This window comes from Cyprinus carpio, chromosome B17 (genome assembly GCF_018340385.1).
Source record: "Cyprinus carpio isolate SPL01 chromosome B17, ASM1834038v1, whole genome shotgun sequence".
NCBI lineage: Eukaryota > Metazoa > Chordata > Actinopteri > Cypriniformes > Cyprinidae > Cyprinus > Cyprinus carpio.
This window is the reverse complement of record NC_056613.1, coordinates 6,753,432-6,766,688: the sequence shown is the minus strand read 5'-3', so window position 1 is coordinate 6,766,688 and position 13,257 is coordinate 6,753,432. Positions and strand designations below refer to the sequence as shown.

The following is a 13,257-nucleotide window of genomic DNA, read 5'->3' as shown; positions in this document are numbered from 1 at the left end:
ATTAGATGCTATGCAGACCTGAATGATTGTCATATTTCATGTATTTATATTCCAGCAGAGGCTGTAAATCTGGCCAGTGAGTGGCGCTGTGAAACGATTCAATTTTGGCAACACGTTCCACATCACACGAAGAAGACGGAGGCGTTTATTCTTCCGGTTTCTGTTCCGTCGTTTTGAACATACAGCTTGCAATCAACTAATCCAATAAACTGAGCGATTGAATATTTTGTAATGCTGCATAAGACATGGGTATGTTAAAACGAACATGAATAATTGCAATCAGCAAATGACAATATATAGTTCATCCATATTTGCTTTCTTGCTGTTGATAGAGTCGCTAGTGTACTGCCATGACAACACAACTCAAATGTTTTATTGAATTTAAGGATTTTTAAAATATTTTAATGATGTTTTTCTGGGTGTAATGCAGCTGTAGCAATGAGCTCCACTTGTCCTGGGCTGTACTGCGGAAGGACCATCATTAATAACTCTGTTGAAGGAGAATGTGGGGTAAGTGCCTCTTTTTTATATTAATCGGTCCAAATAAAACACACACAAATTGTTTAATGCATAGTTACAATGTGTACTAATGCAAAAGGTCATATGTACAGTATAACAGCACGATTATGTACATACGCTCTGATGTGCATTTTACTAGTTTACAATTATTTCAATTTACATTTAAGTTTTATTTGTTTACATTAGTTAACATAAACACGAATAAACCTTTACAGCATTTATTAATTTTGATTCATATACACTAATGAACTTATTATTACAAATTAGACCTTATTATTATTATAAGCTTTACTTTAAGTTCTACACATATGTTCGTCTAAGAGAACTACTGTCAGTTACACTCTTTAAAATAAAAGATTATAAGTGTTTGATTTCATGAAGCACCTGATGGTTCTTTTAAAAAGGTTCTTCAATACTAGCATTGTTGCAAAAACCCCCTTTTGTAAACTTATATTTTTTAAGAGTGTAATGCAACAGTAATCTCCTGGTCCTTCGAGAACAGTTCTGATGTATGACTGGAGAGTTGGAGGTGTTTTGTGGACTGGATTTAGTATTTTGGGGTGTAATAACCTTCTTCACTCTTATTATCAAGTTTGTCCTCGTGGCCAGAGAACTAACTATCAAAAGATATGTGAGGAATGCGAGGGATCTCCTGAGCTGTATGACTGGCTGTACCTGGGCTTCATGGCCATGCTGCCTCTGGTCCTGCACTGGTTCTTTATTGAGTGGTATTCTGGGAAGAAAAGGTAGCCGGCAGAATTCCTTGTTCTAAAAAATAGTATGATATATGTGGCAATATTTTTGTGCAGATCTGATTAGTTTGTATTTTGTTTTGCAATATTATCACCCTCAAAGGAATAGTTCACCCAAAAATGAAAACTGTGTCATCATTTACTCACCTTTCCACACCTTTATGCTTTTCTTTCTTTGGGGTCTCTGCAGGTTTTATGAAGGTAAATTTAAGACCAATTAAAAAAAAAGTAAGAGAATAAATTAAATGGAACACAGTACTGTACATCAATACAGCCTCTAAATGTTTTGTAGCAATTCAGTAGAATATGCTGCAAAAAAGGGATGTCCAGTACTTTTTAACAAAATAATTTACTTGAGAAGCAAAATGACAAAATAAGAAGTCATTGAACAAAATGAAGTGAGTTTGCGATTAAAACAAGAACAAATATGTGCTAATGGCCTCAGAAGAATGCACTTAATTTACAGGGAAAGTACCCCGTTGACATGTTTGTTCTTGTAATAAGCATGAACTAGATTAATTTAGTTTAGTTTCACAGAAATCAAGACTTTTCATCTTAAGCAAATGCATTTTTAGATATTTGTATTGGCAAACAGACCAAAAACACTCAGGAAGGTTATTATTTGTCTTTATTTTTTGTAGCGCATGCAACATTTAATGCCAAAGCTTTATGAATTTAAGAGTTTCAGCTGTGATCGAAGACCTTTTTATGCCTTAAAAGGAAAAGAAATCATGTTTCTCTTGTGGCACATGAGAAGCATGGTATCCAGAATGTTTGCAATCAAACAGTTTCTGTTCTCGTTGACTTAAAGTCAAAACTGCTTGGTTACAAACATTCTTCATAATATCTTATTTTAAGTTCCACTGAAAAAAGGAGGTCATACAGGTTTGGAATGAAATTTCCCTTTAAACTTAAATAATGCATTTTTTAAAGTCAGCTTCAGACTAACCTGTGCTCTCTTAATATCATCTCCAGTTCTAGTGCCCTTTTCCAGCATATTACCGCTCTGTTTGAGTGCACGGCTGCTGCCATAGTGACTCTGCTTCTCAACGATCCTGTGGGCCAGCTGTCTATTCGTTCCTGTGAGGTTAAGATGCTTTCTGACTGGTACACCATGTTGTACAACCCCAGTCCCGACTACGTCACCACTCTGCACTGCACGCAGGAGGCTGTGTTCCCTCTGTGAGTGGCCTTTTCAAAATGACATTTTATTTGATTTGAGACAGCAGTTATTTCTGCTGCTTTCTGATGACCTGTTCTTTTAGGTACACCATCGTGTTGATCTACTACGCCTTCTGTCTGTTTCTTATGATGCTTCTGCGGCCACTTCTGGTTAAAAAGATTGCGTGCGGTTTAGGCAAGACCGATCGTTTCAGGAGCATCTACGCAGCGCTGTACTTCTTCCCCATCCTCACTGTCCTGCAGGCAGTTGGAGGAGGACTTCTTTGTGAGTGTCACTCTTTTCTTTTTTTTAATGAACATTTGAAAGTGTTCCTAGTTGACATCAGTATTGTTTTACTATCACTGAGATACTAATAAAAATGTTAATAATATCTTGATTCTTTAATTATTTTTATATTTTTGTCTTAATTAATGTTGATTTAAAATGTTAGTAATTTTTTTTCACTTTAATTAAAAAAAGGTTTATAGTTTTTAGTCATTTTTATTTAAGTTTTAGTTATTTTAATAGATCAAGTTAAACTAAATGAAAATCAGCAACTAGCTGAAATTAAAATTTGAATTATTTTTGAATTATTGAAATTATTTTTATATCATTTTAATTTTAAATTTAGTAACAGTTTAAGTAGTTTTATTTTTATTAGCTTTTATAAAATTTCTGTTATTTTTTTATACATTTTATTTTTGTATTTTTATTGCTATTTCTTATTTCAGTTAAAGTTTATTGTCTTTCAAGTAACATTTTTTTATGGTTTTAGTTTTAGCTAATTCTAATATCTCTGGCTGACACTTCTGTTTTTGTATTTCCCTCTCTTATTTCATCAGATTATGCATTTCCCTTTATTATTTTGGTCTTATCTTTGGTCACGTTGGCTGTTTACATGTCAGCTTCGGAGATACAGGTAAATAGATTGTGTACTGTCCCCCCCCATAATGCCTTTTATTTTATTTTCAAAGATGTGCTAAAACTGTTTGTGACTTGTCTCCCACAGTCTTTCAAAAACCTTGTGGCTAAGAAGAAACGCCTCGTGGTTCTCTTCAGCCATTGGCTCCTCCATGCATATGGTATCATTTCCATATCCCGACTGGATAAACTGGGGCAGGATTTGCCGTTGTTGGCTCTGGTGCCTGGACCCGCTCTCTTCTACCTGCTGACGGCCAGGTTCACAGAGCCAAACAGAATTCTGTCAGAGGGTGGGAATGGACACTGATGTCACTTCCTGTGTAGGAGAATCACATCCCTTAAACTCACTTCAGAGACTTTTAATTTAATGAAACCTTTGGCACGGACACCAAAGAGCCATAGTCATCGCTTATGATACAGTATGTTGCTAGTATATATTTTTTTATGTGTTAAATATGAAACAGCTGGTCTGTGAATTTCCTGAGAGCCCTGAAGTAATGTTAACCATTTTCATGTGACAAACTTTGTTGTGCCAAAAATAATTGTACGTATTTACGCTTTGTTTTCATGCATGGATAAAAGCTTAACACTATAAATATGTATGTTGTGACAAATTTGCATGTGGCATTATATGATTGTTTTGCTGCTGAATATGTAAATCTGCATACACACTGTATTGTGAGAATAATTATGTAGTTTTCAATGTTCTCAGACACTCATTCTCACAACTTGATTAAAGATTTCTCTTATTAAGGATGTATATTTATACGTTCTACAGTGAAGTGTGGAATATAACAAACTGAGTACAGATATAGTAGTATATGTTATACATCTTGTACAAAATTAATATTTGTCAGCTGCGTTTGAATAAATAGTGACAGATTTTTTGAATAGATGTGATATAATTAACAAAGATTAATACATGTAGAAAACATTTTGCTCATTGCTAGTTCATATATTCTAATGCTCACAAATGAAACCCTATTACCCTACATTCTATAATCATACATTTTCAATTATAAAATATTTAAAAGCTGCTCTTAATTATTGAAGTCTCTGTAAAATAGTTTTTAAATGTCAGAATGTAAACTCTAAGTGTTTTTGAAGTTTGGCTTCTCTAACACGGAGCTCATGCCTACTAACTCTTTCTCCAGTCTGTTGTTGATGTCGCTGATGCGATGTTTTCTTTCTTGAATCCTCACTATAAGATTGTATATGTTCTCCACAATCTTCTGGTCTTGATTTGAAGATTTCTAATATAAAAGAGTCTAGATTAGTTCATTTATTGTACAGTAACATCTGATAAAGTCCTTCAGCAAAACATCAAGTTCAGAAAAAGGTTTTTAATAGCCACATCAGAAAACATGCAAGTTCATCAGTTTAAAGGAACGTTCCAGATTCATTGCAACGATCTTGATGAATAACATCTGTTGCCAATTACCATGGACAATATGAAGCTTCCATTAGACTTCCTTTGTAAGTGCATTACTCTACACAGTTTTGTATTTTGTTAATATAATAAAATAACTGACAGCATTCCACAGGTGCTATTGAGTGAGATCATTTATACTGAACCAGGAACCTTCCTTAACTGTATTGTGTTTTGACATTTTCTTGTACCTCAGTAAGCAACATATTTGTATTCCAGGTATCCGTTAGAGTCTCTAGGAATGGAAAAAAAAGACATTTGTTCTGGGTCATTATACTAAGAACAGAATATTTTTAAAATGTTAAGTCATTGATTGACAAAAGACTCACTAAAGAGGGACTGCACTTCCTCGTTCATCCATTCGACCTCGTGCATATATTTTTCCTTGTCTTTCTTTGTATCCAATATTTCCTCCTTCATTTGTTCAGAGCGCTGTTGAAAATAATTTGCTGTTGAAAACATCTCAAGCGGCGTGCTAACAAGGGTATGTATCTGTGTGCTGATTAGTGTGAGTTTTCACCACATGCAGGCGACTGTTTTCCATCGTAACTTGCTCCAGCATGACCTTATTCTCATAGATGTTTTTTTCGACTTCACTGATCACTGCAGCATTGGCAGTTAACATCTCCATATGCTTGGCCCTCAAAGTCATTAACTCTCTTTTCAGATCTTCCTACAAACATACAAATGGACACTAAAGCCATCAAGTAAACTAGCACATGATTGGAAAATGCTAAGTTAATGTTGACCTTTGGTTGCAGGAGAGCAGCAGTCTGTTTTGTGACCTCCTCAATGGAGACCTCAAGATGTTTTCTTTGGGTTACCAGCTCTGGTAAAAAAAGAAAAAAGTTAATTCTACAATTGCCAATGAACTGCCAAAATCATTCATTTACAGTGCAAAAGTCAATCCCTATTCTTTCTCATTTCAGTTATTTGCAATTATAGAATGACCCAGTTGTATATTGTAAATCATATCTCATAAAGAAACCAACGCTTGCTGAGTAGTTCGTGACTTCATAGTTCAGGTATGGTGCAGTGTTGAGCTACATGAGGAGAATAGAAATGAAGTTTGTACCCGTTACTTGGTTTTTGAAAGTCTGATGTTCGAGGTGGTCAATGTCAAACTGAGACTCCACCGTCTCTAAAATCGACTCCTGGTCCTTGAGCTCCCGCTCTTTCTCCGTATGAGCTTGAGTGATTGATTCTACATTCCTCTTTTGACACAAGACACGTATTTTTAGTTTTCAGATACACGCTTAGCTAAACCACATCCATCTTGAAATGTTTTATTGAGCCTAAAATAAGTGTATGAATATGGATTCTCTCTTTTACTGTAAGCTGTTGGATTTCAGCCTGGTAGTTCATTTCCATTTGTTTTCCCACTTCCTCTAAATTTGCCAGCTCTTCTGCAAGATCCTTTATCACCGAATTCAATAATATATGGTTCTGGAGGTTCTTCTTCTACAAAAACAACAACATGCCTCAGATACAATGACATCTCTTTGCATTTCCACCACTACTGTCTAGTGTTTCTGTCAGACCTCATCAAGCAGCTCTCCATGTCTCTTCTGTGTCTGTTCGATGGCTGCATTGATCTCCTTTACATACTCCTCGTGTTCCTCTTTAAGGGTTTTGCGAGATTGACTTATTTTCTCTCTCTCAGCTTCAACTGCTGTCCTGGATATAAAAATAATAATGACCATGTAAACAATGATTTGTGAATGAATAACAATTCTCATTGTTAACTGTGCAGTGACATGTAGATCAAACTTATTTTAAACATTATTACTTTATTTTTACATTTAACCACATTTAAACATGAATTAAACCAGCTGAAACTTTATTTGTTAATTTGTAAAATGATTGATGTGTTTTATGTATTCTACTATTTCAGGTTTTTTCAAGATAAACTGCTTGTTTTTCGTGTTTTCAGTACTGCGGTTATTTTTTGGTTATACTGTTTAGTTCCCTGTAGAAGATATATCATAAAAGATTAAAATAAGATGTTGCTTGAACAGACCTGCTCATGTTGTATTTGGCCAACTGACCTTCCAGTTCCTCCAGAGTTTTTTTGAACATATCTGCATTGATTCTGAGAGACAACCACACAGATAAAGGTATGAAACTATTTAACTTGTAATGTAGTAAGACAAAGTCATAAAACAAAAGACAGGGTCATACATGTTAGCGTCGTGAAGCTGTCTCATCTCTTCTATCATGTTTTTGATTTCAAATCTACATTTGGCAATTGATATCACATCTTCATCACGTCTCAGTTTATTCTCCTCTAACCTAAAACAAAGGAACACATTGATCACCTGAAATCTATACAATTCAAGTTAGTCATCGGGATAAAGCAAAGAAGAAAGAGTACAGTATGTAAGAGAAACGAATGTACCGTTTGAACAGACTGTGATGTTCAGCAATCATGTCATCTTCCTCTTTCCTCTGAGTGCTGAAGATGTCTGACAGTTTAGCGAGGGGCTCTGATAGAGCACTTTTCACTTTCTGTTCTTCCTTTATCTCATTTTCAATCTGAGATGAAATCACAGCTCCTTACAGTGTTAGGTAATGGATTTAGACCCAGATTAAATTTCACCATGATCTCTCAGTGGAAACGAGCCACAAGGGATGGATTAGATCCCCAAAATCACAAGAATTTAAGATCTGTTACATTATACAACGTTTAAATAATAAATTAATATCAAGCATTATATTATATATTGAAATATTTTAATATGCATTAAAAACATCCTTAAAATGTATAATTTTTGTGTGACATTCAAGCACCATCCACAAATGTTGTTAAAATGTCACTGATATCGAAAACCATCCTGTCCAACTGTTTTATTAAAATCAGAATAAATGAAATTCAGTACAATCAATACTACCCTGAAGTTTAAATAGACAGAGAATTTCTTTCTTTCGTTATGAATGAATAAAAATTTTAATTAAACTGAAAAAAAAAAGTTAAATAAAAGTTAAATTAGGTTTATCTCCAAACCTCTTACATCACCAGATATACAAACCCGATTCCAAAAAAGTTGGGACACTGTACAAATTGTGTATAAAAGCAGAATGCAATGATGTGGAAGTTTCAAATTTCAATATTTTATTCAGAATACAACATAGATCACATATCAAATGTTTAAACTGAGAAAATGTATCATTTTAAGGGAAAAATAAGTTGATTTTGAATTTCATGGCATCAACACATCTCAAAAAAGTTGGGACAAGGCCATGTTTACCACTGTGTGGCATCCCGTCTTCTTTTTATAACAGTCTGCAAACGTCTGGGGACTGAGGAGACAAGTTGCTCAAGTTTAGGAGTAGGAATGTTGTCCCATTCTTGTCTAATACAGGCTTCTAGTTGCTCAACTGTCTTAGGTCTTCTTTGTCGCATCTTCCTCTTTATGATGCACCTAATGTTTTCTATGGGTGAAAGATCTGGACTGCAGGCTGGCCATTTCAGTACCTGGATCCTTCTTCTACACTGCCATGATGTTGTAATTGATGCAGTATGTGGTCTGGCATTCTCATGTTGGAAAATGCAAGGTCTTCCCTGAAAGAGACGACATCTGGATGGGAGCATATGTTGTTCTAGAACTTGGATATACCTTTCAGCATTAATGGTGCCTTTCCAGATGTGTAAGCTGCCCATGCCACACGCACTCAAGCAACCCCATACCATCAGAGAAGCAGGCTTCTGAACTGAGCACTGATAACAACTTGGGTTGTCCTTGTCCTCTTTAGTCTGGATGAGATGGCGTCCCAGTTTTCCAAAAACAACTTCAAATTTTGATTCGTCTGACCACAGAACCGTTTTCCACTTTGCCACAGTCCATTTTAAATGAGCCTTGGCCCAAAACACCTGCGCTTCTGGATCATGTTTAGATATGGCTTCTTTTTTGACCTATAGAGTTTTAGCCGGCAACGGTGAATGGCACGGTGGATTGTGTTCACCGACAATGTTTTCTGGAAGTATTCCTGAGCCCATGTTGTGATTTCCATTACAGTAGCATTCCTGTATGTGATGCAGTGCCGTCTAAGGGCCCGAAGATCACGGGCATCCAGTATGGTTTCCAGCCTTGACCCTTACACACAGAGATTGTTCCAGACTCTCTGAATCTTTGGATGATATTATGCACTGTAGATGATGATAACTTCAAACTCTTTGCAATTTTTCTCTGAGAAACTGAATTGGTGATCCTCTGCCCATCTTGACTTCTGAGAGACACTGCCACTCTGAGAGGCTCTTTTTATACCCAATCATGTTGCCAATTGACCTAATAAGTTGCGAATTGGTTCCTTATATGTACATTTAACTTTTCTGGCCTCTTATTGCTACCTGTCCAACTTTTTTGGAATGTGTAGCTCTCATGAAATCCATTTTTGGCATTACATTTCAAAATGTCTCACTTTCAACATTTGATATGTTATCTATATTCTATTGTGAATAAAATTTATGAGATTATTGAATATTATTTAAGAGATTTATGAGTATGAGATTTGTAAATTATTCCATTACTTTTTTACTCACAATTTGTACAGTGTGCCAACTTTTTTGGAATCGGGTTTGTATGTATATAGATATATATATATATATATATATACATATATATATATATATATATATATATATATATTATATATATATATATATATATATATATATATATTTTATAATGGTGTTTTATTCATTGTAGTAATACTTTTATTTTTTAAGTAACTGAATGAGCTACAAAATGTTTTAGTCGACTATACCTTATTTAAGGCTATTCTATTTAGGCTATTAATTAAGAAACTATTTATATTAAGCAAGCTTCATTCATAATGTTTCCTCTTTTAACCAATATGGAATTTTACACTGGTAACAGTGTTATTTAGTGTTGTTTATATACTATTATAGTATTTATTAATATTTTGAAATAGCTTGTATTTTTCTATTTTCAGTTTCATTTTAATTTTATCATTTTATTTTATTATGTGTTCTTGTCATTTTTATTTAATTATAATCCAGTTTGGATTTTTTTTTTAACACTGACACGTAATCGCCTCCTGTATCTTGCATAACCAGCATCACTGTATCCCATCGGTAGCCTAGATAGATATATGGATAGATAGATGTTCATGGTGCAGATCTATTGACTGCTTGAACTATCTAACATCTAAGGACAGTCCAGTGCTGTATTAAAGGTCATCCATGCACATTGTGCCTTTGAAGGAAAGCATTTAAAAAGCTCAATGTGATGGCTGCTCAGCTGGACCGGCCAGAGGCAGGAAATCAATGCTTCAGATCTGACATCTAAAGACAGAGATTTGAGGGTTTTAACCCTTGTCCGAATAGAGTGTATTATGGAGCAGCCATTCGTTTAGTGTCAGGAGCTTCACAAATATATCTACCTCTGCTTACCTCCACCATCTGCTCCTGAAGGACCTGAATTTTCTGTTCAGTTGCTTCAGCCAGTTCAAGAAGTTCACGCTCATGAGACTCCCTGTTGATTATAAATAACAAAAGCTGATTTCTGTTGACCAGAGGTGAAGGAAACAGAACTGCTTGATGTTAAAACCAATCACTGATTACTTTTGATGTTCAAGGTCCTCATTCTGACTTTTCTCCTCATGAAGCCATTCTTTGTACATAATTTTAGATGCTGCCATTCTTGCGATGTTTTTCTCCATCTGGGATATATGCTGAAACCAGATGAATAAAGCAAGCCATACCAATCGTTCTATGCCAACATTATTGTTATATGGTTTAGACACTGTACAAAGTATGTAGATGCTTACTTCTTCACACTGTGTGATTGTCTCCTCCTTGTCTTGGAGTTCTGATGTAATGATATCCAGCTCCTTGCGTGTTCCTGAATTGATTTTTCTTTGTTCTTTAATCTTAAGAGCAATTTCCTCTATCTAAAGAGGGAAAATATGAACTGAATCACAGCTTTTGAGTGAAAATATATCCTGTTTGAAAAAAAAACAAAAAAACAACAAGCCCAGACTACCTCTATTTCCACAGCATGTTTGCTTTCAGCAAATGTTTTACTCTTCTGAATCATGTTTTCTTTTAAGTCCTGTTGGGCTGCTTTCACCTGGACAATTTTGTCCTTCAATGACTGAATCTCATTCTGTTTTTCTGTTAACATCATCTGTATACTAGCTTTGTTTGACAGCTGCTGATTCATCTTGTCAACATCATCTTCATAGTTTCCTTTAATGTTTTCTTTCTCCCGACTGAAATATAAGTAAATGGAGACTGAAGTAAATGGTAGAAATAGCAATGTGAACTACATTTCCCATGACCCCCTTCAGTCAACATGTTTGAATACTCACATCAGAGCAGCATTTTCTTGTTCAAGGAGTTGTTGCTTCCCCTCCATGGATTGTATGTCATCTACTACAGTTTTCAGCTCAGACTGAAGTCGATTCATCTCTGCAGCATTGCCTTCTCTAGCTGCAGTGACACAAGCTCAACAACAACAACAAACAACTTTAAGAAGTTACCTGAGCAGTTTCCAAACCACCATTATGCTGCAGGTGAGTTGTTGCCAGAGACGGCCCAATATTTAGACTTATACTTCATGGATTCAACAGTTTTCCAAGGATTTGTGGAGGAACTCACCTGATATTTCACTTCTGATGTCATCCTCTAGGTTCATTGTTTGATGTCGAAGCTTGCTTGTCTCAATGGTTTCAACCTCAAGTTCCTCACGTGCTATTTTTCTAGATGACTCCTAAATATGAATGCCACAGTGAAATGAACACAAAGCCTTCATGGATCATTCCTGTCAAGCAGTATCTTTTGAATTCTGTAACGTGTACCGTTAGCAGGATATAAAGTGACATTTATGTTTGAGTGTTTATCAGTTACAACAATTTTTAGAAAAATAAATAAATAAGAGAAAAAATAGTATGAAACAATTTGATTAGAGAAAGGAATATAAAAAAACTGCTGAAATTACCAATTTATTTTATGTTAGATGGTAGCCTATTGTGGATTGCACTCAAAATGGCAACATCTAGTCAAACTGAAGTTGTGAAATTATTTGAATTCACCCCAATGTTGACATAACTGCGACAAAAGAAACCATTTGATATGATTTTCACCTCTTAAAATTATGAATTTCATAATTTATACAAAATATAATGTTAAAGGACATGGTCACATAAAGGACATGACTGCATAACAGAAATTACACATTGGATATATACTAAATAATTTGAATATCTGACCCTTTTTTTTGCAACCCACAATGTAAGTTATTTCATGATTAAGTTAAAAAAATATGTAAGTTAAATACCAGCTCTTTAATGGCTTCAGCTGTCTCTCTCAGGTGGTGACTTGCTTCTTGACTAAATGAAACCCCTTCTTCCCTCAGTCGTTTATCTGTAAGGTGTCAAAGAATTAATCACTTCACAGACAGGCTAAAATAGAGGTCAAGTTCTATAATTCATATATCGATAATGATGGCTTCATATTGAAATCGGTGTTCTTTAAGTATTTGCCGCTAGTTGGCGTACTGTATGAATTCGTGCGTTCACAAAATAGCCTACAAAGACAGTTTCTTACCTAACTCGCCCAAATGCTCTAAGGCAATCCTTACAGCTGGGAAATCCGGCACCAAACAAGCCGCCATATTATTAAAAAAATGTGTTTAAACGGTAAACGGACGACCTAACAAGCGATAGCCAGAAGTTCCACGATTTGTAAACAAAGCAGCAGTTTGACTCCAAGTTCATCTGTGTACTAAACATGTTGGCATGACGACCGTCACAGCAAGTACACGAGACCCCATCTATTCAATTGACTATCTATCTATCTATCTATCTATCTATCTATCTATCTATCTATCTATCTATCTATCTTAATTGTATTTATTTTTTAAAATTTTATTCACGTTGAAAAAATCCTATTATTATTATTATTATTATTATTATTATTATTATTATTATTGTAATACTTTTTTATTTTTAGGGCAGTGAAATACAACACTTGGCAACCATAGTTTCCACCAAAATACTTCGTTGCGTTTGTAAAATCCATGTATTGTTCTGTCCTTTTAACAACAAACATAATGATTATCAATGTGGCTGAAACTATGGTTCAATCGTTATTTTTTTTGGCAGTGATATGAATGTGGGAGCTGGTCAGGCTATCAGGCAAGGTGCCATCATTGATATGATTGCTAATACCTTGTATTACAGCACTGAAGACAGGAAGTGCTCTGATGGATCACAGAAGCAGCTGAAGCAGTGCTTCTTCTGAGGGCCTGTTTGAACCCCAAACCCTTTTGTAATCTTCAGAGAGCGTGAAAGAAGAGGAAGTATTTTGATCTGGTTCACCAATTCTCGAAGAGGGTGTCTTTTTAAAACGTCCATTAGAGAGCGCTGTTGGTCCTCGTAAAACAGCAGACAGTAGCCCAACATCCCTGACTTGAAACGCAATTAGAATGGGCTGGAACTGCAGTGTTGCT

The 13,257-nt window shown here is 35.2% G+C and overlaps 2 protein-coding genes across 2 annotated transcripts; one reads left to right on the top strand and one right to left on the bottom strand.

The window, feature by feature from the left end:
- The first annotated feature begins 55 nt into the window (after positions 1 to 55).
- LOC109060380 (JNK1/MAPK8-associated membrane protein-like) lies at positions 56 to 4,245 on the top strand. The gene is made up of 7 exons (XM_042741905.1): positions 56 to 249; positions 431 to 510; positions 1,111 to 1,265; positions 2,247 to 2,453; positions 2,537 to 2,718; positions 3,276 to 3,352; positions 3,443 to 4,245. The coding sequence occupies exons 1-7, from the start codon at positions 246 to 248 to the stop codon at positions 3,659 to 3,661; spliced, it is 924 nt and encodes a 307-aa protein (XP_042597839.1). The 5' UTR covers positions 56 to 245; the 3' UTR covers positions 3,662 to 4,245.
- ccdc175 (coiled-coil domain containing 175) lies at positions 4,091 to 12,536 on the bottom strand. The gene is made up of 19 exons (XM_042741904.1): positions 12,354 to 12,536; positions 12,085 to 12,170; positions 11,406 to 11,517; positions 11,117 to 11,252; positions 10,789 to 11,017; positions 10,574 to 10,696; positions 10,368 to 10,477; positions 10,197 to 10,278; positions 7,182 to 7,318; positions 6,965 to 7,075; positions 6,804 to 6,875; positions 6,325 to 6,460; positions 6,116 to 6,244; positions 5,859 to 5,997; positions 5,533 to 5,612; positions 5,304 to 5,456; positions 5,113 to 5,215; positions 4,975 to 5,018; positions 4,091 to 4,607 (listed from the first exon to the last, which is right to left on the bottom strand). The coding sequence occupies exons 1-19, from the start codon at positions 12,418 to 12,420 to the stop codon at positions 4,446 to 4,448; spliced, it is 2,211 nt and encodes a 736-aa protein (XP_042597838.1). The 5' UTR covers positions 12,421 to 12,536; the 3' UTR covers positions 4,091 to 4,445.
- Between the last annotated feature and the right edge of the window lie 721 nt (positions 12,537 to 13,257).

Coding starts and splice junctions, on each gene's coding strand:
- LOC109060380 (XM_042741905.1), top strand. Junction 511..1,110: donor CTGTTGAAGGAGAATGTGGG/GTAAGTGCCTCT, acceptor TCTTATTATCAA/GTTTGTCCTCGTGGCCAGAG. Junction 3,353..3,442: donor TGTCAGCTTCGGAGATACAG/GTAAATAGATTG, acceptor TGTCTCCCACAG/TCTTTCAAAAACCTTGTGGC.
- ccdc175 (XM_042741904.1), bottom strand. CDS start 12,420: ATGGCGGCTTGTTTGGTGCCGGATTTCCCAGCTGTAAGGATTGCCTTA. Junction 11,518..12,084: donor CTGAAGCCATTAAAGAGCTG/GTATTTAACTTA, acceptor ATTCATATTTAG/GAGTCATCTAGAAAAATAGC. Junction 6,876..6,964: donor CAGCTTCACGACGCTAACAT/GTATGACCCTGT, acceptor GTTGTCTCTCAG/AATCAATGCAGATATGTTCA.